Raw genomic sequence first — 25,703 nt, 5'->3', positions numbered from 1 at the left:
ATTCAGTGGGCACCATTTGAACTGATCACAGAGTAAAGAGTTGTGTGTGTGTGTGTGTGTGTGTGTGTGTGCATGCGTGTGTGTGTGTGAGAGAGAGAGAGAGAGAGAAAGGAGTGAGGAAAAACAGGTTTTCTACCTAATAATGGCAAGAAAGCATTTTATACAAAAATATTTAGTGCACCACACACACGCATATATATATATATATATATATATATATATATATATATATAAATATACAAACACACATTTATATATATGTTATACACACACACACACACACACACAAAACATCTTTTCTTTTTTCTTCTTGATCTGAAAATGAGTCTGACTTAATACCTAGAAACAGCTTACTCTATAGGCAACAATAGCTCTATTTCCAACTCTATAAAACAAGCCTAATTGTCTATTGCCTGTGGTTGTTCAACAAAAGATAATGTTGCAATTGCAAAAACTGAAGCATGCCAATTATTAATGTCCCACTGTTGTTAGAATGGCTAGTAATACATACTAGACAAAAATGGATTTTCATATTGGAGCTGAGCTATTATCATGCTGGTTTCACTTTAGAATTACTCTGCCACACATTTACTGAGTAAGTGATTACTTTTGAATCCAAATAGGAAGAGACTGAAGAACCACATGGGTAGGAGAGCACTGTTTTGACACTCCCAAGATATGCAATATTGTGCTTCTCAACCCCCAGTTCTCTAATCGTTTTGAACATTACTCTGCCTATGGCTTAAGGATACCACTTCTGACTTCTCATTGGACAAATAAAACCCCTTTCAATTCTGTCCCTGTCTCCTGGCACTGTTTGACGAGAAGGAGCCGGGACAGGGGAAACCAAGACCCCACCAGCAAGTTCTCCCTTTGGCACCAAGTTTTGTGATACCATTGCTTGGAAATCCACTCCAGCATCCACCAGGGCTTTGGAGATCTGAGCTGACTGCTGAAAGTGAACGTTATCTGCAAGGAGAGAAAGGAAACACAAAGTAACTAATAGCCGCTCCTTTTCTGATGGGAAGGGTGGGAAAGGCACAAGAAGAAAGGGACTATTTGAAGTTCTAGGACTTAGCATCCCATTTAGCCCAAGACAAGTGAGTTGTGGAAAGCAACACTGTTTTATTGAAGTAAATGTAACAGTCTTGCCCCTCATGCTTTTGTTTTGTCAGTAGTGAAATTGCAAACCTGTCTGTGATACTAAAAAGTCTAATTAACTGAAACTCACCATCTGCTGTTCCATGAATAAGGAGGTACTCAACTTGTTTAAAATTTTCAGCTCTGCTCATGACTGTTGAATTCTGGAATTGGGAAAAAGAATGTCATTATTCAAAAAAAGATCTGCCATAAACTGATTTTTCACTTCAGTTTACAAAATAAAATGTTTTCAGCTGGGGCCCCCTTTGATACAAAATATAGCAAACCGATATTTAAGCAAATGCTGTCTCCATGCATGGCAGAATGCACAGCATGCCCTGTGCCTGGGAGACAGGACTGCAAAGGGAGGATGCCACATCTTCTTTGCACACGCAGGCAGAGGGCACCTGCCACCAGGGCTGCACGCAAAGCCCCTTGAGTCCCAGATCCCAGATTGGCTGTGTCCTATGCATTAGCACAGGGCAGAGTCTCATATTAGCAATGTATGTTCCATGGGCTTATGCTGTAGTTCAGCCAAAAAGTGTATTGCCATGGCAACCGTGTGTCACATGGTGCCATACATGCTACATTTCAAAGAGCCTGTACATAGCATTTGCAACTAAACATACTCTGCAATATGTCATATGAACTTTGGTCCACATTGCTAGGCAATGAATGAGAAGCAAGTATTACCTCTTTTGGAACAGATGTTTAAAACCCAGGCAAATGTAACATATGGGAGGGGAAAGGGGAGCAAAAGATCAAGCATGGCCTTAGAAAATCGGTGGGTTGTTGTCTGCCTCATTCGGTATCAGGGAAAATCTTGTGATTGGATTAAGTCATTTCCAAATCAACCGGAGAATAGGGTAACAAATTGGGAGGTAAGCTTTTCGAAAGACTGGCCTCAGGGAGGCAGGACTTCTAGAACCGGGGTGGGGCCTCGGATGAGAAAGCCGTTGGAAACACGGAACTGGTCATCTGATCTTGATTTGGGGATGTTTATCAAGTTGGGAGGAAGGCAAAAGTGTCACAGAGGCATCGTAGGGCCTTTGGGAGGGGACAAGCTGGAGTTCGCTCCTGTTGTCTTCTTAGGGGTTGGGCAGAAGGAGGGCCCAGCAGTTTTCCTATAGGTTTAAAGTTCATCCAGCGATTAATCCTTTAGCACCTCGGTAAATCAAAGTCAACTTTACGAGCGCCAAGGTATGTATTTTACAGATTCCTTTGTAGCTAACACCAGCTTGGTGTTTTTTGATGGGAACACGGATGGTCTGGCAGGAAGGGGACAGGGCTAAGGTGTGGATGTGGAGTCTAGCCCCAGCTTCAACATCGGTGAGCTGTGCGCCCGGAGGCATGCTGCTCCCTGAGTCTGGTCTTCTGTAGAACAGGAGTGTTTGTAAGAAGCACTGCTCTGTTTCACCCTGCCAATATTCCTCTGAGATAGGTCTACAGCAATCCTGCTTTCTCCATGGAGACCCCAAGATTCAGAAGCAGGAACTCACACTAGGTTACATCTGTAGGAAGTGTCAGAGCTGGACACAAAGTCTGATGGCAGAACCTCTTTTTACTTCCTATTTTGCCCCGAGGCCATGAAAATTCCAAACTGCTCATGATGTGATCTTCCAGCAAAGGAACAGTGAGAAGTAACTTAACGGGCCCAGAATCTGCCCCACACGAGTACTCTGGGTATCCCTGTGCAGGGTTCTCATGCCTGTGTAGACTGAACGAATCCAAAGAGAGCGGGTCTGCAAGGCCCCCCAGCCCCCGAGATTTGCAAGGCAGGTTTTTCCCATTGTAACAGCTTCCGCAGACCCCAATGCAGCAGCCAGAACCCTGAGCAGTGTCTGCTCTCCAGAGAGGAAAGGGTCAAAATCAATCTCCCCCAAAGACAGAGGAGGATTTTGAGCTTGAGCTGCCAGACGCTGGGGCTCCCCCACCGCCAGCAAACACCCATCATGTGAGCCACAGGCCCCCCACCCCGGCCATCCTCTGGCCAGTCCTGCTCACAGCCTTGCCCCCCAACTGCCACTCGCTCTGCCGTCGTCCCCCTCAACCCTGAACCTAGCGCTCTGCTCCCCCAACACACGCAACTACCACACGGAGACCCGACCCATGCGGGCAGCTCTGTCCCGACGCCTCACCTCCAGAAGCCCCACGGGCCTTCCTGGCTTGGCAGCTTGAACAGCGAAAGCTGCTCCTACAACCTCCACGAGCCATAAAACTGAGAAATGTCATTGAAACATAGAGTAATAGTTAGGAGACATATAAATACGCAGGACAGTTAGCAAGGAATGTGATAACTACTGGAGTTTGGACCAAAACAGTTTCTGGCTGCCTTTTTTTTTTCTTAAATGGAGTGAATACAGGCTGAAAGAAGACAATTTTTATAAACAAGTAAAACCCTGAGCCTAAGATAAATGTTGTGATGTACACACTGTAGCTGTGATGAACTAGACATGGTGAGAAATGCAACATACTGAGAAAAAGACGAAAACTGTGATAAAAGTGTCATGATGCAAATTGTTTTACATTAACAATATTACACTACAAAGAAAGAAAGACAAATACTTTAATGCAGCACGAGAAAAATAAAACAAAAGCCTCCCCTGCAATGGTGAGCTAGGTGTGCCCTTTCCATGCACGCTTCCCCCTGCTCCCCGGGAGAAGCTTCCAGAGGGGCCTCCTGGCACACGGTGGCCAGGCGGATGGGCAGCCTGGAGGTGCACACCCGCTCTTGGGCTCTCAGGCGGCAGGCGGCATCCCCCCACTACCCCAAAGATGCGGCTGTGGCACCGTGTGTCTGGCACCACCCATCATTCCCTACTGGACCGAGAATCCTGGCTTCTCCATCAAGAGAGACCCTCGGTGGTCTGCGGTGTGGAAGGCGACCCCCGGAGCCAGAGAAAGAGATGCGTGCCTTAACTGAAGATGTGGTTAATAATCGGAAATAATATCACCATGCTATTTTAACCCAGGAAAATAGGATAATCCCCATTTGCCTATCGATGGAAACAGAAATAGAAAAGGAAATGGATGACTAAGTTAGAAGCCGAATAGTCTATCACCAGCTACTAAAAAGGAAGCTCAGAGTGATAAATGGGCAAGGATGCAATGGTGGTGCAGTTGGCACTCTCCCGAGGCTAGAAACTTCCGGAGAGCCCCGCTGTCAGCAACAGTCTGGCAAAACGAAGTGGGAAGGATTGGTCCAGTGGCAGTGCCGATTCCACAGCATCTCTGTGAGGAGCTTTTCCTTCAAGCCCTGAGAAGAACCATCTGTAGCTGCTTGTTGGATCACGCTGGTTCCTCAGTTACCTTCCAGCAAATAAATCTTTGTATTTTTGAAATAAAGAGAGAGCTGATAAGAGCGGGGAAGTACTGTAAGGAACAGAAGTTCTAACAATTTTTAAGCCACCCCTGTGCCATCGAGGAACCGTAAGGACAACCGGCTTCCTGAGGACGATGATGGCGGCAGGTGCCGTGTTTCGAAAGCTTCTCTCAGGGCAGGCACAGGGGTCCCATTTAATCCTTTCAATAACCTGTGAGGTCAGCTTGATGATCCCCGTTATCCAGAAGAGGAGACTGAGGTTCAGAGAGCTTAGGTCACTTCCCCGAGCTCACACTGCTAGTCAATGGTGGAAACCAAATTTGAGTAGAGATCCAGCTCTGACGTCTGTTCCCCTTAACCTTACGTCCCTGTGTCCCTTCCCGGCCCAGCCAACAACTAACTCATCACCATTTCCAGGCTTTCATGGAAACGGCAAACGGCCACTGGTCTAACGGACAACCCAGCACGTCAGTGAGATACCACGGGTGCGCTGACTTCCTCTGTGCTGTCTCCCGCTTGCAACCAAAACCTCACAAACAGCATTAAGTGATGCTATTTTGGGAAGCACCATTAATGCCGCCGAAAACAGAGGCCAGAGAACATTTTTAAGAAAAGAATTATTTCAACCCACTATATCGGATGTTTTCCTTGTTTACATCTATCAAACAACTGTATCCGGGAGATGCCAAGGGAAGAGAGAGAGTCAACCCGACAGGGGGCTCTACCTCAGTCCTCACCAAGCAACACTGGCTTCTTTAAAGATCACACAGCAGTCAACATTTTATCAGCACTCAACAAACAAGTTAAGGTTTGGCTTAAATCTGAAGGTCTCTCTCCCTTTGGCATATTCTGGGATAATAGAACAAATGTCAAATCAGTACAAGATGGCATATTTACAAAATTGCACCCTGTTTTGCATAACCTAACGATGCAGCAGTTCTTAAGGATTGAACATTTCAAATCTGCTAGCAGAAGACTGCCAAATCTATGACTGTTTCCTACACTTGCCAAAAGCCTATCAAATTTTGAGCAAAATGCAAAATAAATCTCCTCTACAAGTTAAATCAGTCCCTTCTGTGTGTTCCAGGCTGCCCTCTTCTCTTGGCAACAAGGCTCAGGACTTGGGCCCCATTTCTCCTGCCCTTGATCTTCTGCTTCTCCGCGGATCCATAAATCCATCCCCGGCCCGGTCTACGTCCTGCCTTCTAGGCCACCATTTGGCCTGCTCTTCCCACAGCCTCGCTTCCATGTTATCCGTCGGTTCATCCAACCTGCTTCACAGATCCCCAGAAAACCAGCTGTACCTGCTACTCATGTGTGGTTGTGCTGCTCTGCCTTGCCCCTCTCTGCAACCCACGGAGAGCGTCTACGCTCTCCCTCTTTATTTCCGAAGTCTTTCTTTATTGGCTTCACGCAAGTGCCCCTCCCACTCCTACCCCTCAGCGTCTACATGTTATGTAACATTTTTGTGCCTCAGTTTCAGTGTCAATAAAATGAAGATCATTAGAGCACTTATCCCAGAGAATCTGAGGGAGAACCGAACCTAATAATCTGAGTAAATAGCTTAAAATCATGTCTGCCCGTAGAAGCAAGCACTTAAGGAATAAATGAAAAAAAAAAAATGAATGAAATAAATGAAACTGGATTCCTCCCCGCCAGGAGTTGAGAGGAGCTGGGAGGGTGGAGGGAGGTGAAACACGGACTTCTTGGCCACTTCCCTACCCTGTCCTACATGCTCCCAAAGGACAAAATCCCTGAGGCTTGTCACAAGTAGGGAACAACTTCTCTTTTCCATACATAGGGGGCACTCTGTCATATCTGAGTTCGTGCTTCCCCACCTACTCTCTTTTATTTCTCTTCGATAATTTTGCATGCATGTCTTCGCTCACCAACAAGGCAATCAACTTTTGAACAATGAAAATACCAGGCACCTTGAATAGGTGAGTGTCAGTTTACTATTTGTTCATTTTTCAAATAGGTTTGACTAAAAGACCTACGGTTGACCACATGAAGGACCACGTGTCAATGTTAGTGAGTACCACTAACTCAAGGTGTAGCTGCGGTTGTTATTTGCTTTTTGCTATTGGGGGTAAGGGTTTTCTCATAGCCTATCTAATTCCTTTGCTTAAACCTGTGCTGCCATTTTGGTCTGCTGTGGGCTGAGACTCACTGCAGAAAAGATGTTTCCACAGAGCTCCACTGCCTTTGAAAGTGTTTCTTTCACTTGGCAGTGGGGGGTGATTATCTACAAAGGATCTTATAGGGTCACTGCTCATGTCACTGCACTGGGTCTGAGCCTTAATCCTGAGTCTGCTAATCTATATGGTATCTTTGTAAGAATAGGAAAAAGCATTCCTTTTGGTTGTGTGCAGCCTCAGACTTGCATGCCTTAGTGAGTGAAACATGGACTAGTTTTCAGCAGTGCACAAGCTGAACAACTATACATGGCATCCCTCCCTGTTCCACTGGTGTATACAAATGGTTTCTGGAATTTCTTTCCTAAATCATAAGTAGGACCTTTCTTTCCTAAAATGTGCTTCGTTTGATGATGCGGGTTTCTCCAAATTCTTCCAAATCTGGGTCATCAATGACCTAATAATGAATCGTTTTTCTCATTTTTTTTTTTTTTAATTAAAGACTGTCTTTTCTTAGAAAGGCTATAATTCTGGTATCGACGATTCATTAGCTGCAAATGTAGACAAAGATCAGGGCCTTGCTTATTCAACGTTTTGGTCCTTCCTGTCCTTCCTGTCCTGCAGAGAGTCAGTGGGCCAAATGAAATGGGAATCATTTTCAAAATATTTCCTTCTGACCCACAGACAGGCACAGGGTACTGAAAGCCTCTCAGGAATTGTCTTCTTTGTCTTTTCCAAAAGGGTGGGAGGAGGGGGGGAGAGAGGGAGAAAAGGAGAGAGAGAGAGAGAAATAAAAACAACCTGGGAAAGAAAAGTAAAAGATGGGGTCCAGAGGGGCAGCTGGGGCCTTGGAGGAAAATAGAATCTTTGAATGTATTCTTGCCAGAGACAAAAGCACAGGCTTATTTAAAAAACAAAGGAGGGCAGCTTTATTCTAAAGCCTGCTGTGCACCAAATATAGGCACTTAGATTCGGCTCTCCACACTCGGAGGAAGCAACTTACCAGGGTGGAAACAATTCAGTGAGCCTTCGTCGCCTCCCTCTCCCTCCACACCTTAACTCTCGCCCGCCCAAATCGTTCCTCCGAGTAACACATTGGGAACCTTTAGCTCCCTGGTACTGGCAGTTTTAATGTGTCCATTGCCAGCACTGAATCTGGTGCCAAGAAAACTCGACTCCTGGCGTGGAAGGATTAAACAGTCCTCGGGTGCCATCTGTGCAGTGAAGTGGAAGAGTGACTCGGTGCACCCAGTGTGCGTGTGTTGCCATTGGCAGTGGGAAGTGACTTCTATTTACATGACTACCTCATGCGGCGAACACCTAAGGGGAGAGACGAACATGGCCACCTCCGGGCGGGTGGGGATTGGGGCGGGGGTGGGGGGTGGGGGGGCTCAATGCAGGGATGAGGAGCCTCTGGGGAAATCTGGAAAAAGACTCAGGATGAAAGGGTAGATTAGAAGGAATCATCCTAAAGAGGGAAGGGCCGTCTGAAAAGGAAAGACCTTGCTGGCTGTCTGCTGATGTGCACCGAGAGAAGTAGAGAATCAGGGCAGGTGCTGTGAACATCCCTCGATGTCAGGGCTTGGACCTGACCCTGTGCCTCTAGGTTCAAAGACTTTTCGGGATGGGATTTTAGAAATGAACTTTTGACTCAACATCCACTCTGTTCTAGAGCCAGGGCTGGGGTCCTGGACATTAAGTACATCTCTGATTTGAGAATTTTAGGATTTGGGGTACTTGAGAAAGCCCTTCAGCGACTCAGCAAATACAGCATACCACAAGAGGGATGGCTTTCAATGATCAGCATCCTGGTCAGGTTAGGGACAAGAAAATTCTAGATGTAAGATGAGAGAATTGAGGGAGACAGGCAATTTTTAAAACAACATTTTCCTTAAAAAACTCTTCAACCATGAAAGGTTTTTAAGGGTTATACTTCATACTGGGTCGTCTAAAGAATTCAGTGTTGAGTAGAGATGTGAACAGTTAATCATCGCGCAGAAGAGAAATGGGGGTTCAAAAGAACCATGGGTCCAAGAAAGAGAAACTGAAGATTAAGATACAGGAGAATGTCATGAGAGTCGAGAGGGGATGCCAGCCCTCCAGAAGAGCAGCACCAATTTGCTATTAAATGGAGATATAGGGGAAATGGCATTGCAGGCAGCGGGAACAGAAGACAAGGGCATAAAAGGGAAAGGCCCAGAAACAGTCAGAGGACAGTGACTATTATAAGCAGACTGGACCGTTGTAAGACGGATGCTAAGCCTCTGGTCAAAGAATTCCAGTCGTCACAGGGAAGATCCATGGAAGTGTTGTATGTGGAGCCGTGGCGATTAATCTCGTGCCCCGTTGTGGTAAAGACGGGGGCAGAGAAAGACAAGCTAAGGGGACACCAACGGGGTTATTATTAGAAAAGCACACAGTCATGCGACAGTGGTAATGCGGAGACTGATGAAGAACAAAAAAGCCGTTTAAGGCAAGCTTACTGGACGTGGAAGAGAAAGAAAGGGAAGAATTGAGTCCAAAGTATTATGGAGGACAACTGGCAGAAATGGGGACAACCTGATTCGGGGCTGCTTGGTAGCAGAAGTTGATCGGTGCATCTCACTTTAAAGGTTGTTGCTTTTCTATCTTGACTGGAAAACACACAGGCAGACACGGACCAAGCCAAGTACTCCTCCCCGCACCCCCTCTGCCTAAGCCTTCCTAAACAAAACTAGAAGAAATAAAATCAAACTGTGTATTCATACTTACATTGGAAAACTAGAAATTTTGAGTTTTACTGGGTTTTGATCAAATAGCTTCAGAATCTATAGGAATGGTGGCATCTTATGAAAATGCACCCAGACTGCTCAAAGCAAGGCACTCATACGAAGCCCGTGTATTGAGAGTTGTGGCCCAGATAAGAAATTGTGTTAACTTATTCTTGTTTTTCTTACTTTTTAATTCATTGTCCCAAAAAGCGTTTTAACTTTCCATTGGAGAATGTAAACCACGAGACGACTGACCTCGTTGTTTTCGACAACCATGACAGAGCAACTCTGGAAAGTTCTGGAAGGGCCAAAGTGCTACAAGGGTCTCTAAGAGTTAGGCTGGCACTTGCGGCTACCTCAGTGTGACACCAGAGACCGTGCTCTGGCTCAGCAGTGGCCTCCACACTAGCACACGTGGCTGCCAACCATGGTGACTTCCAGGCCACATTTCAAAAGCTGTAGCCTGAGAACAACCTGCCACGGGTTCCCCGTCAGCCAGCCCTGCTGGAGGTTATGCACTGTGGCTTCCAGAGCTCTTCAGGGCACTGCCCAACCATACTCTTCACCTGCTTTACTCCAATCTTGTTTGAGCAAACTACATAGTTGGCTATGAATTGGAAAATTAAAAGCTTGTACATACATCTTAATTATAATACCATAGAAAGTCTAATATATAGCTAAAGGTTTAAGGAGTCTTCTGGGCTTTAAAGGAATATGTCGAATTTGACATGTTTTCTAAATGAAATTTTTATAATTAAAGTAATTATCTGGTGTTGCTTTGTATTTCCAAATGAATGCATATTGTGACCTATATAGCATACGATAAAGTCTTTAATTAATGCAGAATATAGTAGGGGAAGCTAGTGGAGTATCTCTAAACCACCTGTGTTATTTCTTTTTAACAAGAATTTTGTTGGAAATAAAAAATATATATTTTCTAGAATAGATACACTTAAAAATGTTCTTAAACAAACTTATAAATAGGTTATAAAATAGATCTAGTTTCTTATCTCTTACCCTGTAATAGTCAAGATTGTCCTCGGGAGTTGGGAGCCCCATGTAACGTTCTGTATATACTGAGTCTGTGATGAAAAAAATGTAAAAATAGTTAATTCATATAATAAACTTTTCTTTTTCTTACTGGGTGACTTTATGTGCTTTCATATGTCATTACTTGTGTGTAGATTTGTAGCATCTCCCTCAGGAGCGTCTCCTCAAGATCAGGTTTTTTTGTTTGTTTGTTTGTTTGTTTGTTTTGGCTTGTGAATGCAGCTGGACACCAGCTCAGACTCATGCGTTTCCATGCTCAGCTGGAACGAATGAAAGTAGAGGGAGATAAAACTAGATGATTTAAACCCAGTCAATAATCCATCTACTGAGGGTATCTGGGCGGCTCAGTTGGTTAAGCATCTCAGGTCAGGACCTGGGGATTCTGGGATCAAGTCCCACTTTGGGCTCAGCAGGGAGTCAGCTTCTCCCTCCCCCTTGGTCCCTCCCTCTTCCCCTTGCTCTGCTCTCTCACTCACGGCACTGTCTCAAATAGATAAATAAATAAATCTTAAAAAAAAATCCATCTGCAGAAAATTCATATGTTAAGAGCTGAAAAGTAAGGGCTTTTACCATTATCATCTGATCCTTTCCAAGAATCTTAATTAGGAAGTCACTTAATGCCTCAACTTTCTTGAATTTTTGGTCCTGACACAAGCATATACCTTAATTTTCTTTTGGAAATCCCTTAACGTTCAATTACCAGTTGCTTATTTAAATCATATTTTTTTGGCAGTTTAAAATTCATTATAATGAAAACAAAGAGTTAAGTTATCACTTATTCACTGAAGATCCCCGTATTAGCTCAGTTACTCCATCACAGTGTAAGTCAAACATTTGTTTTGCCCATTTTGTGGCAAGCCCTCAATTTGGGGATTATAACAATTTTGTATTATGAAATAAATCACACTAATATCTGCTGAAATGAAGTAAGCTCTTTTATCTATAAGTATGGCTAAAAACAAGATACATAATTGGTTTGGTTATTTTGGATAATGAAACATGTTTTTGCCCTATTTTTAAAAATTTTATAGATATATCCTAAAATATACATGAGAAAATTTTATGATTTTCTGTGGCTGAATTCCAAAATAACTTTAAAAATCTGAAGTAATTGCTTTGAAAGGTGCCCCCTCCAGTGACCAGATTATAGTAAACAGATTAAATATAAAATAATATGCTGTCATTGTGCTGTTTATGTTAATGATGAATTTCACTGCAAATTGTACAGGTAGTTCAGTACTGATCTCATTAATTCTTTAAATGAATATATCATCTAAACAACAACCTTGAGCAACACTGTAACCCTTTCTGAACGACTGGCATCATTAAGAACTACACTGATAATGAGTGTTAGTTATCTCAAATGTATCCTTTATGCCTGTTCTATGGAAATCAAAATACATCTTTCAAAATAAGTAACCTCAACATTTTATCCTTTTGATTAAAAGGAATACAGAATATATGTAATTTTACATATCTAGAGGACACTAATACAGAAAATACAATATTTTAAGGGACATTTAAAAATACAAGATCTTCATAAAATGTTCATATCTTTCAACATTTAAATATGAATAATATAGGTTGGACATGTGAAAGGAGGTTTGAAAATAGCCTTTAAGGGCAGAATAAATTTTTCCTGAAACAACAGCAGACTTCAATTCTTGTCCTAGAACATTATACGTCTTTTTTATTATGTTAATCAGGTTTACATTTGTGAGAAGAGCTGAAATATATTTTTTCTTTTTTAGAGAGAGAGAGAGAGAGAGCACTCAAGTGTGTGTGCATGAGTGACGAGGGGAGGAGGAGGCAGAGGGAGAAGGAAAGAGAGACTCTTAAGCAGTCTCCACCCCAGACCAGCGCAGGGCTAGATCTCACAACCCTAAACTGAAATCAAATGCCTAATGGCTGAGCCACCCAGGCACCCCCGAAATTTTAATAAGAGTATTTTAAAAATACATAATATAGGTGCTACAAACTTTTACAAATGCACCTTTGAAATATCAGTTATGTATTCCTTCTATCTGATCTGTGAGTAAAATTTCTCAAATTAATACATATGTAAGATCTCTAGAAAGTGCTTATGTCTAGAAAGTTAACTTGATCTAAATATATTTTATGAAGTTCTTTTATCATTACACTTCTTTTTTTAATTTTATCTTTTTTTTTTAACCCACTGAGCCACCCAGGCGCCCCATAATTTTATCTTTTTTTTTTTAATCATTACACTTCTAAACTCACAAAGATGGCTTCTATTATTTTATTGACCACCAGAGGTCTCCAAAAACAAGCTATCCAACAGCATAATTAGTAGGAAGCAGGAAAGTATTATGAAAACAAATCCATCGTGTGTGGACTGAATCAGAAGTATGATTTCCATTTTTTTTTTAACAGAAAGATAGAAATATTTATTTATTTATTTATTTATTAAATTGGATGTTCTTGGCCTTTAAGAAAGGGTTTCCTACAAGATTGGTACTGCAATGGGGGGAAAATATGTAATGAGCATATTTGTTTCAATGAGTCTATCACATAAAGTACTTGAGATGGGTTCTGAAAAGATACAGGAAAATAATTCATCTTCTCACCACTTCTGACTCTTTACCCCTACCTAGTGTTCCAATGTTTACTCTCTCTCCCTGGGGAATTAAAGTCTTATGTGTGTATGATGCCTTATAGAATTATTTCTCAGTGATGAAGAAGAGATCCTAGAGTGGTTTTCACTAACTTAGAGACAGTGGGGGAAATAAAACAGACAGCCCAGGAATTCCCCCAATCCTTACTCCCGTCTTTCCATCCAAACCCTTCTTTATTTGACCTTTACTGGAAGAAAAAAAAAATACATGCTTCTTTTATTCAGTTAATATATGAAGCCCCAAAACCCAAACTAAAGTAAGATAAGGAAGGGCTTATCTGCCGAAATGTAGCATTATGGATATTTTGACATTTAGAAAACAGAATTTGTTGATAACTAAGTAATAGATAACAATACCACCTAGACTTTCACAATAGCAGAATAAGAGAGATCATTTGATTATAGGTATCTATAAGGCGCATCTACAATGAATAAGCTTATTTCCTATAGAAACAGTGAAACTCAAAAAGGAATGGTTTTGTCCTTGAAACTTTAAGGTCAACACTCTGTATCTTTTTGTACCTGAAAGTAATGACATACCATAGTACTCCCACCGTGAGACAGGTGCCACAGCTATTCCACACTTGAACACGCCACTGCCGGCTCCCAGGACCATGGAGGTTACGTACCCTCCATATGACTAAGGAATGGAAATGGTTATTTTTATAGAGGTAAAGGAATTCAGGACATATGGTAAGCGAGTCGCAGTTTCCATATTTCTCACATCTTTATATACTGTGCCTCTTTAGAGATAGAAAGCATGGTAGAGAAGGGCTTAAATTGGCCTTAATTGGACAATATCTAAAGACTACACTTTCAGAGCCCTGGTCCCTTTGCTTGATAGGTCTAAGTGGGAAAAGCATCAAAAAATTGCCGGGCAGTACTTAAAGAGAAAAGATCAGTCTACACTAGATCTTTACTGACTTTGACTCACGAGAAAATCCCCCTCCTTCCCTCTCTCCTGCTCACCTTTCCAACCTCTCTCCCTCTATCTCTACCTTCCTTACCTCCCAAACCCTCCTCCTTAATCACAGTAAGCGGAGATATACACCTGACTAGCAGGGACTCACCACCTAGAGTTCTAAGACATTTTATCGGGGACTTCTTAGATTAAAAACGCCTGATTTTCATCTCTAAATATTTACATGCCAAAGATACATTATCATGCTCTGGGTTATAATCACTAACTATATGGACACAGATTCATAGCCAAACAAATACTCACCCAGCCCCAAATTGCAATCCGCTTGTCATCCACAAATCCCATTTTTGAAAATTGTCTAAAATACATGCAAAAAGTCCACGAATTAGTATTGCATTGTATATAGAAAACTAGCATAAGTACATAAAGACACAAATGTGAAGCCCTGCCATTTGCTGTTTGTTCCTGATGGAACCTAAGATTAATTACGGCCAACAATCAAATAAGCACTTGAGATGGATGTCTACTTTTTTTTTTTTTTTTTAACTTAAGAGCCAGATGAACAAGGTTTACTTTTGTTGGAGTCCATAAAAATTTTGACTGTGTGTTTGTGTGTGTGTGTGTGTGTGTGTGTGTGTGTGTATCATTCGCAGAAAACAAATCCTGGCAGTTTTTTTCACAGCTTTATATAAAAATTTGCAGCCCAGATGCACTTTTCTTTACATAATTGAATTTAAATCTCTCCAGATGTTTTTCAGTTGAAGAGAGGCTGCCCCCGCAATGGAGAAGTAAAGGGGCACAGAGAACATCTGGGCAGGGCTTAGGAAGGTCTCTGGGCCCCCTACCTGAGAACTTAAACACCATTCTCTAAATAAATCCCTTCTTCTGCTGGGTGTTGATTAGTTAGCTGAGCACCGTTAAGTAGGAAGCAATCTTTCCTTGATGGATTAAGAAGTCTTTTTGCCATTAAACTGTGCTCAGAATTTGTACCCCGTTAAAGAAATAAGAAAAATGTTTTGTGCACGCACATTTTAAAATCTTTTACATCAAAAGGTAATTTGTTTGCTTTAAGAAGCAATCTAGCAAATGCGGCCCTTTAACCTTTGTAGTACTGATGGGGGGGGGAGGACCCTTGCATTGACCTATACGTGACTTTGGGAATTTTTGTGTTCTCAATTATAGATATGGCTTAGGCGGCCCCAAGTTAAACAGTATTAGAAGTACGTCATTTTCAACTCATTATCTTCTCCCTGTAAACTTTCAAAACTTAGTATACATATATGTATAGAAATGTGCACCAAAGCAGGAGTGTACAAGTTGATAAACCTTATAGAACAAGCATATCCTTGAACTCAGAGAGAGTGCACTATCATGCCCCAGAAGCCTCTGGGTCATTTTCCCTTTGCAAAAAGAAAAAAGAAAAAAAAAAAAAGAAATGTTTTCCTTTTATATGATTCCAATTTGTGCTTGGTTTTGGACTTTATATAAAATAGGTCATACAGGAGATACACTTTCATGCCTGGCTTCTCTCATTCAACAGCCTGTGAGATTCATCTACACTGCAGTATACACCTCTCTTTAGTTGCTGAATTAGCATTCTACTGTATAAATACACTACATCTCATTAACTTTTTATTTTTTATTTATTTATTTTTAAAGATTTTATTTATTTATTTGAGAGAGAGAGAGACAGTGAGAGAGAGCATGAGCGAGGAGAAGGTCAGAGGGAGAAGCAGACTCCCCATGGAGCTGGGAGCCAAATGTGGGATTCGATCCTGGGACTCCAGGATCAGGACCTGAGCCGAAGGCAGTCGTCCAACCAACTGAGCCACCCAGGCATCCCTCTCATTAACTTTTTAAACTGGAGATGTATATTGTGGATACCCAATTATGTAATTTTGGATTTGAGAACCCCCGACACTCCACCCTCTCCCAGAGAGGATCAGTCTGGATAAATACAATTTTAGTTTTAAAATATGACAGCCCTACTCCTGAACCGTTTATCATCTCTCTTGAATCTAAACTTCTCTTTCTCTCTATTTGGCTTTGAAGGAAAATATCTCATCGTTAAACGATGGTGTAAGAGACTTAGGGACACTTAAATCAGTTGTCCTCTTCTCTTCTCTTTGGTTGTTTCTGGTTTTTAAAGGCATTTTCCTCCACCCATCTCACCATTCATAATTTTTCTGCATTTCCTAGTTTATGATTTCTTAACATTATTTTAAATCAACCACTTGTCATGCTTCCCCAGACATCCAGGCACTTGGTTATAGAAACTCAAAGACTGCATTTCCTATTTGCCAGTTGAGCACGGTTGAACTGGAGAAAGCATTCTGAGTTGAGTTGGAGACCTTGATTTAGATTATGACTTCCCTTGGCAAATTACCAAAACTAAGAGCCTGCATTTTCTTCTTGAAGCATGGGATACAGATCCCCACCTCCTAGGGGTGCTGTGCAGTTCCCATGACAATACAGGTAAAACATTGCCCATGTACACGTGTGCTATGTGGGAACCATTATTCATCAGTAACATCTCTCCCAAGCCAGACCACAACATTTATCTGTGAACTCATGACTAGAAAGCACCAGAATGAGATGTGACTCATACTTACTGAAGCTCTCATAATTGTGAGCAAAGATGGCGGTGCCCCACAATTCTCCCCAAGTGGCAGAGTAACCTTCATCCCGACTGTAGGAGCCACTCCTAGGACAGATAGCTGTCACATGTAATGTAGCTTCCTATGCTGTGCAAGTACACTGGACTCCTTCACTTGCCATTGACTACAGGGATGGTTCACTTGTTTAGTTAGATTTTTACCCCAGGGAAGCATTTATTCCTCAGTTTGCCCATGTGTTTGATGAATTTTGAGTCTCTGTTCCCAGAAGGTGCTAATACGTACACCAACTCCTTTCTAGAGTCACAGAGAGGAATTTAAGAAATAAGTCTTTTTTAACCTTTATATAAGTCTCTAATGACATATATTTTTATCTAAGTGTTATATCTTCACTAAAAATGTACACCAAACATAAATGACTTCCCCTAGGACACCTGACATTCTTTCCACTTTACAACTTTAAAATATAAATTGAGAGGGAAGAATCAGATGACCTTCGGATTCATCTCCTAGTCACTCACCTGGCTGCTTCAATTTGATCTTCAACTTCAAATGTTCCCAGTCTTCTGTTGACTGCGTGCATGATCTTATCTCCTTGGTAACCACTTCCTCTGCCATCAAAGCTAGCTACGATAATGTTTTCTGTGCTTGCAAGGTAAGTAGCCCAGTTGAGTCTGAAGATAGCGTCTGCTTTTTGACTACACGGGCCTGCATATCTGTGAAAAATCCCAAATTGTTAGCCTTTGTGGTTTTTCTGAATCAAATGAGGAGTGCCTGTGTTTCTAGTCCCTGTGGACAAGAAGTATGCGTCTTTCCCGACCATGAGGCTGAAATTGTGCCAGCCACCAGGGTGTTCAACATGGTTCCTCTAAAACTTGGCAACATGACTATAATGGCTGTGTGTTTCCTTCAAAGATGCCCATCAGTTTTACCTTTGAAGATCAGTATCAAACACAGACTTTATAGACCAACATTTTCTAAGTCATATATTTCTTAGAAATCAAAGAAATAAATACTTAATAATTGGGATAGGGATGTGTTATAAAAAATTAATGAGGATGACAATAAATGCATCTTTGACTATATCCTTTCCCCCCTGGCTTGCAAGCACTCCTACACTACATGTATATTTCCTAGGCTGGAACTTCCCAAAAGAGGGCTTGACTGCTGCGTGATATGCACTGCATACCACCCCCACCAAGTTCCAGCACGAGGTTGCACACCAAGGCTTCACAAATCACTGTGGACTGAGCCAAGGTATGAATGACCACTATTCCTCAAAACTTCAAAGCAGAAAGAAGTAGGCGATATTGACAACTGCATTCTATTTATCAACGAGCTTAACTCCCTGCTATCTGCAATCTGGACAGGTTAGACCCCACTCCCACACAGCTGGGTGCACAATCTCCAACAAGCCCTGTCATTGCCATGTGTTAATCAAGACAATTTCCCAATAGCTTCTTGCATCTCACTTAAACATGTCACCTTTGCATGATCTCTGGGGCTCCTGGACGCAGACCTTCTCCAGTACCTTTTCCTCCCACCCCAACTCTCCTACTGGTCTGCTCACTGTCCCCTCCATTTGCATGCCTTTGTTCTTCCTAGGGATGGAAGCCAAAAGAACTTTGGTTTTAAACAAACATTGTATTACTTTCACTGTAAACTAAATATTGTAACATTCTAAATTTAAAAAGAAGAATGCATTCATGCATTTCTTGGGAGAGTAAACATTTTTTAACAACGTGTGAAATGCCTTGGTCCTTTCAATGATTTTAGATTGTGTAGGGTAATAAATTCCCTTAATATTAGTTATGTGTCAAGTTACTCTACCCCCTAAGATTAAACAACATTATTTTTAAAAACAGAAAACAAAGATTTGGACATCTAAGGATGGGAAGAGGAAAACAATTAAAAAGAAACAGGCAGTAAATTTACCATGTTTTTTCCTCACTGGGGAGCTGAAGAGGATAAAAGTCTCACTCTTTCCTAAAATATCGGTTTCCTTTATTGGGGCTAACGCCCAAAGCAAATTAATGTCACTGTAGTCAAAGTTAGGCTTACTGAAAATCAAGCAGCACATCTGGAAGTTTAAAATACCTTTTTCTCTTTCTCTGAGGTTTTATGTTTTGTTTACATGGAACTGTAAATACAGGACAACAAGGCTGTGTTGGATGCTAACACCTCTCTTCTGTTTTTGGTGGTGGTGGTTACACGGAAAAGTGATGTTCTCGAGTCTCAGTTTCCTTTTCTGTATAATGGGCCCAACAGAACGCCTCACATCTGTTTGCAAATCACCTGGCAGGCAGCCCACAGCCCACAGTGGGTTTGTTTTTGTCTTATTTTTATATAAGGAAATGAGACAATCTAGGACAGGAGGAGCAGTGTTGTGGCATTATGTGTGAGGTCAGGGCAATATTAGAAGGATTAAAGTAAAATGTATTCCCAGTCATTATCAAAAACATTTTACGAAGATGCCACATTTAGAGTTTGCATGAGTTTACATTTACTGTTCAAAGATGTGTGACTTCAGAACTTTTTCTGAGACTTGAAGAAGTCTGGATAGTAATGAACAATTTCCGATATCACATCATATCTTCACCAAGGAGGGGAATGAAAGCTACCAGGCAGTGGTATTTCAGGAACTAAAGGCAGAGAAACTTGATGTCTTAATGCATCAAAAGCCACACTAATGGTGACGTTTGGGCAAGTTTAGGGGTAAAAAAGTTGTGAAGGCTATTAATACCCATCTCTCATGTTAAAATGTTTATAAGGTAAAGATAAAACTGGTGACCTGAAAATTCCTTTGGAATTCCCTTGTAGTTCAGAGAAAAAAATCAAAACTAAAGAACCACATGTCATTACGACAGAAGGGTGTCTTTCTTCATTCGAAAGATGGTAGAAAACAAAGGTTTGGGTATGTGATTGCAAAATGGAAGGACATAGTCAAATTGCTTCACAGCGATTCAGGAAGAGACAAAGGATGCATTCGGCTTTAATTTTCTGTAGGCTGCACTGAGTAAAAGATGTCTAATAGTTAACTTCTAATGTATTCCCTCCTCTTGAATACTTACACATCTATTAGTAGAGGATATTTCTTGGATGTATCAAAATGAGGAGGCAAGATCATCTGATACCAGAATTCTAAACAAACAGAAAGATTCATTAGTAAATTATGAGTAATTATTAGCACATGATCTAGGTGTCTGTGCGGTAATAAATCATAGCTAGTATTCAACAATTTGTTAAATTATGATAGAAAAAGAAAATGAACTGCTTGGATTCAGTATGTCTTTAAAATATGAAAATATTCTCTTTCAGGTTAGAATACTAGTTAAGATGAAAGCAATAAAGTTGTTTTTAATATATCTATTAAATATATTGGTGCCTTGTAAAATAAAAGTGCATCTTAGAATTGCTAATGTTTTGTTTTTATGATTCTGTTCTTTGGCATCTGATCTACTTATCTAGTTTGTTTATGGCTTATGTTCTAAGTTTTCCTCCAAAATGTTTTCCTCTTCTTGAATTTCCTTGAAGATGTTTAGGATTTTTAGTTGGCCCTAATTCTATTTTAAAATTCTGATTTAATAACATTTTTGTAATTCTTATTGCCATCCCAGACCGCAAAGCTGAGTTCCCATTTTCAGCTCTGTGTTTCACAGAATGAAATCAGGTTTACATGGAGCAGACTGCTGTGTACGTTCTGTATGATCTGCAGATCTGTTTAATTCTCTGTGCTTGATTTAGCATCAGTTTAATAAAATTTGTCCATAAATAATGAATTAGTTTCCTTTGCTCCCAAGTTAAGATGATGAGTTAGATTAATAAATCTTAGAGAGAGATCGAGAGATGTCCTATATTTTAATCAGATTATTTCCAGCTTCAGTAGATTTAACCGATAGGGGAAAAAATCCATATCTCTAGAGCTGCTTCTTCTTTATGTTTATCTTTCTTTTCTTTCTTTCTTTTATTTTTTTTTGTTGTTGTTAAAATTATTTTAGTTGAGGAAAAAAGAAAGGTTTAAGAGTAAGATCTTTATATAGACAGATTTCTCTTCAATAGATAGATTTCTCTTCAATTTGGATTTTATATTTTAAATATATCCCTTCTGACTAAATGTGCTTATAAGAACCAAAATTTAAGTCTTTCTTCTTTTGCAGTAGAATGTCAAACTATGTGTTGATCATGATGTTTTAAACAAATATGCCAAACCCACCATTTGCTCTCTCCTTTGAATTTGTCCTAGTTGATTAGAAGGGTTTTAGTTCCATCTCTCTGAAGATACTGTCCCCACCCCGCTTTGGGTGGGGTGCGAGGTTCTCTGTAATCCCCAGTTTCACCTCCTTCTGCCCCCCCTCAGTGACCCCCTACCCCACTTCCTGGAGTTTGAACGTATAACCACCCCCCAGCTGGACTGTCCAGCTCCAGCAGACCCAACCTCACTCTCCTCTCTATCAGTTTGTCCATCCAACCCTGGTTTCCCTGAACCAAAACCTCCTGGGTCCCCCACTGTCTTTCAAATCTCAGTAAGCAGCACCTTCTGTCCTAGCAGCCCAGGTGGCTCTCCCGAACTCTAAGTCCTTGGCCATCATGCCAGCATCACCGGCATCACCTAAGAGCGAATTACAAACCCTGGGCTCACCCTGCCTTGTTGGATCACAGATCCTTAACAAGGTTCCCGGTGATTCATACGCATGTTGAGTTTGAGTGGCCCTGCTCTAAGCTCTTCTTCCCAAGTACCCTCTACTCCCCAGCGCTTTTCCTGCCATTTAAAATTGGATGGATCTTTACTACTGGATCTTTTTGCATCTTTTTTATTATTATCCTATATTAAAAAAAAAAAAACCTTAAATCAATCTTGATGGATCCCCCCATCTCCCATGAGTGATTAGCTCTTAATGGGAAAAACAGCAAACAAATACAAATGAATAAACTACAAACTTTCCTACTCAAAGATCACCTCTCTTCACCCCCTTTCTCAGTGGTTCCTGCCCACCATTCCTGTGAACAGGCATCCAGCACAGGGACCAGGCTAACTGTGGCAGGGAGAAGGTCAGGAAAAATTCAAGATTTCTCTCCTGAGATTGAAGTTTTAACATTTTACAGCCAACCTTAATTTTTTTATACAATCACTTCAGATTTTTTTTTAATCTCTTTGGGTTATAGGTAAAATATATCAGGATAACACTAAGTTAAACACTCAATTAATACTTTATAGTAGAACAGAGTTGCTAACAGAATGAAACCAAAGTAGCAATAGTGTGTATTTTTTTTTTCCAAATGTTTTCCTTTTAACAGAGTAACTTTTACATAGAGTGGTATTCTATTTTAAAACAAAAAGAATGAAAAAGTAGCAGTTCTCATAACAAAATTTTTCATAGGAAAAATAACCTCAAATTAGAAGTACATATAACATAAAATGTGTATTTTCAGATCAAATTATCACGTTTAGTTATATTTTTATTGGTGTTTCCAGGAATAGTTCTATTCCTAAAGAAATTCAACTTACTTGTTTGATTCAAAATAATGAAATCCAGTTTTTTTGAGGGCATCTGGACATCCTGCAGCATTTTATTCAAAGCTGAATTGTCTTCCAGGACTCTCAATTCTAAACAAATATTCCAGACGGCAGTAATTCATTAACAATGTGAAGAAATCGGATTGTGCAAAGAGCTAATGAACAAGTGGCAATTCACTGATGGGACTATACATTAGATTATAAACCTTGAGTTCAAATCATTGTTTAAACACTAAAAGCAAAAAACAAAATAAAACAAAACAAAAACACAAAACACACACCTCACTATTCTAAGTACATGTTGATCCTATTCACACACACTAAGAAGCAAAGGAAAAGTAAAATGCTAGAAAATACCTTTATCGTCACTGCTCCTATGCAGAGTATAGAGGGGCAGACCAGGGCCTATTAACAGGAAAAATGTTTTAGGTGAGGCTTTTTAAGAAAAGAAAATAACATATTTTTTTCAAAAATGGCCATTTGATACCACTTAACTTTGATATGATTTTAATACCAAATAACTGTGATAGAATAAATATCACTGTAGACGAGGGACTTACTAAGTTAGCTGTTTTTCCTCTTCTTTGAAATAGGGGCAGTTTTTTTTTTTTTTTTTTTTTTTTTTTTTTTTTAAGACTTTATTTATTTATTTGAGAGAGCGCATGAGAAGAGGAAGGGTCAGAGGGAGAAGCAGACTCCCTGCCATGCAGGGAGCCTGATGCGGAACTTGATCCTGTGACGCCAGGATCATGACCTGAGCCGAAGACAATAACTTAACCAACTGAGCCACCCAGGGGCCCAAAATAGATGCAATTTGAGATTAAGAAGGATTACCGAAAAGCTACAGGGCTCAGTAGAATGAAGCAGAAAATGAACCTCTGGCCGGGTTGAGTGCCTTGGGCATGCTGCCTCCGTTTCCTCAACTGTGAACTAAGCCAAAGGACCCCTGACACTGCTATTTTTCTTTCCCAGCCCTAAAGGGACAGTCTGGCGATGACCACGCTGCTCTCCGGCCCCGCCCCCTTAGGGCGGAGCTCTGGAGCCAGCCTCAGCCAGGGGGAGGGGCGGATTTCCCTCCCACTGCCTCCACCCCACCGAGTCGTGAGCCAGGGGGCACATCTGCACAGTGCCTCACTTGGATAAGCGATTCCTTTCTGGCATGCAAAAGTGTTTTTCTCGCATGAACATATCTTCACTATTTATCCCAACTGTGGTAGTTGCAGACTAGAAGGTAATGTATAGAAAAGCTATTTGGTGAGCTATTTAATTTTGATGCATTTAGATAATATTAATGTTTTACTCTTGATCAGAACCACAGTGAAGGCATTAGAAAGACCTGGGTTTGAACCCTGGCTTACCTGCTGTATGACAATATATCTATGTTTTGATCTTTTTACATATAAAAGGAGAATAATATCTACTTTATAGAGTTTTCTTAAGAATCAAACAAGACTACAAATATAAAACTTTTAGCACAGTTCCTAGTATAAAGTGTCTGCCCAAAAAATGGTGACTAAAAACAATCATAGGAAAAAAAAAAAGAAAGAAAGAAAGAGAGAGAGAGAAAGATGTAATAATAAAGAAAATGTGCTTGTAAATAAATGTTCCGATAGGTGGTTTGGAGGTCTCTTTCCCGTAAGGGATAATTCTTTTTCAGAATACCCAGATTCTTTCACTTTGAGAAGTCATCTAGCAGAGGGCTTATTGGAGGGCTCAGGAGGGCTCAGGAGGTAGAGACCTGTGCTTGAATCCTGTTGCGCCTCTTATTAGCTGTGTGACCTGTGGAGGTGCCGTGGTCCAAGTTTCTTCATTAACAATAAAGAAAACAATAATACAAAAGCAACAGAAGATGGAGCCAAGAGCAGGATGGGTGATAGACACTACTCACATACATTTTTCTCATCTAAAGGGGCAAGTACACAAAATAATAATGAAAAAATATACAATAAAAATGTGTGTTTGTGTGTGTGTGTGTGTGTGTGTGTGTGTAAAGTGAAGTACCTCAGCTCTACATAGTCTCCAGTGTGTGTATATTTGTTGTATGTTCAGTCAAAAGCAAGCCATGCAACTCTCTTGGTTAGAATGGGAGGAAAGGTGGTTAACTTACCACTTAGATGTGCTTGAAGAGAAGGAGGCAGGTGATTTCAAAAGCTCCTCAGATTCAAGAGGAGAAAACTAAGCAGGGCAGAAAGAGTGTTTCCCAGACTGGACACAGAAAGGGAAAGATGGGCAGGATGAGCCAGGAGAGGGATGCCTGGGTGGCTCAGTTGGTTGCCTTTGGAAAGCGGGAAAAGCATGCAGGGAATGCAAGGAACCACTTCAGATAGACAGACAGACATGGTGGTACCCGTGCTGCTCTCCCCTTGGCAGTTCACACTTACCCGAACACCTCAGCTGATAGTACTTTGCCTCTTTACTAAATGATACAGAATAGTACTGACATCTTTCTGGATTCAGTTCACAACTCAGGCATGTCACCTTTGTGTAGTTGCTCAGTTGGATTCTGTAAACCAATGGTGGAAATTAAGTGTTTGATGAAAGAATAAACGAAAAGACAGAATTGAATAATGCCATATTTTAGTTTTAAAGGTACCAGAATGCTAAGACAATGCTCAAGACATTTTCTTTTTTAATGTGCAACAAAAACATGAATTAATTCATAATAACCTCAAACTTTCCATTGTTTGGGAATAACACAAAACATCTAATAAAGTCATTCTCTTTTGTTGACACCCAGAGTTTGATTTATAAGGGAATTAAAGTGCTTAGTTACAACTTCAGTTACTTAAGGCACGGAAAAAAGCAAAAACAAAAACAAAATCAGAAATTGCTCTTCAGCTAGAAAGACTCAAGTCAACAATTTGATTCAGTTCTTACTTATAAAGATTTCTTCCTCCTGGCATTCCTTTATATTCATTACTAATGTAGTATCTGGAAAGAAAACAAATGAAATATATATTAATTATGTTTTTTAAAAAAGTCAAGTACACTCTATTTGACTCAACACCAAACATTCATGCTGGCCCTTATCATATCATTCTTCCCTGCCCGCTCTGCCCCAGAAGTCATGTTTCCCGTCATCTCTAAATAAGAGATTTCACTTTTTGTTTTAAAAAATTTTATTTATTTATTTGACAGAAAGAGAGATCATAAGTAAGCGGAGAGGCAGGCAGAGAGAGAGGAGGAAGCAGGCTTCCCGCTGAGCAGAGAGCCTGATGCGGGGCTCGATCCCAGGACCTGAGCCGACGAAGACAGAGGCTTTAACCCACCAAGCCACACAGGTGCCCCCAGAGATTCCATTTTTAAAGCAGACTAAAATATCTGGATGCAGGGATTGATCCCGTCATTCAAGTGGCAAGTAAAAACTCAAAAAAGGTCTTTTGTGAGAAAAGTAAGGCTGGACAACCACGTACCTACATTGTTTTCCGTATTTTCTGTTTTTCTAGCCCAAACTACTGGAAGGCAGGAACCCCATCTTTCTGACAGGAGCAGAGCCCCTTCTAAGGATGTCTTTCAAAAACTGCTTTGGGCAGTGGCAACAATAGTCCCTAGTGAGACCCGATAATGAATTCTAGAAATGCCTTAGATTCTAATGGAAAATAACACTCCCTTTCCACCA

At 40.9% G+C, this 25,703-nt stretch overlaps 1 protein-coding gene across 2 annotated transcripts in view; it reads right to left on the bottom strand.

Moving 5' to 3' along the window:
* DPP4 (dipeptidyl peptidase 4) overlaps window positions 1-25,703 on the bottom strand; it is a 79,956-nt gene that overhangs the window by 1,858 nt on the left and 52,395 nt on the right. For both annotated transcript variants that reach the window (XM_082691272.1, XM_082691271.1), the window contains exons 15-25: window positions 24,962-25,015; window positions 24,466-24,587; window positions 22,442-22,489; window positions 22,076-22,174; window positions 19,641-19,710; window positions 17,091-17,285; window positions 14,258-14,312; window positions 13,573-13,672; window positions 10,365-10,429; window positions 1,232-1,304; window positions 896-969 (exon numbers count right to left, since the gene is read on the bottom strand). In XM_082691272.1, the coding sequence (XP_082547398.1) occupies window positions 896-969; window positions 1,232-1,304; window positions 10,365-10,429; window positions 13,573-13,672; window positions 14,258-14,312; window positions 17,091-17,285; window positions 19,641-19,710; window positions 22,076-22,174; window positions 22,442-22,489; window positions 24,466-24,587; window positions 24,962-25,015 (955 nt within the window). The remainder of the gene's footprint in view (window positions 1-895; window positions 970-1,231; window positions 1,305-10,364; window positions 10,430-13,572; window positions 13,673-14,257; window positions 14,313-17,090; window positions 17,286-19,640; window positions 19,711-22,075; window positions 22,175-22,441; window positions 22,490-24,465; window positions 24,588-24,961; window positions 25,016-25,703) is intronic.

The sequence above is a fragment of the Mustela nivalis genome, assembly GCF_964662115.1.
Source record: "Mustela nivalis genome assembly, chromosome: 11".
In the NCBI taxonomy this organism is placed as follows: Eukaryota; Metazoa; Chordata; class Mammalia; order Carnivora; family Mustelidae; genus Mustela; species Mustela nivalis.
The sequence above is the reverse complement of the archived record's forward strand: the minus strand, read 5'-3'. Positions and strand labels throughout refer to the sequence as shown.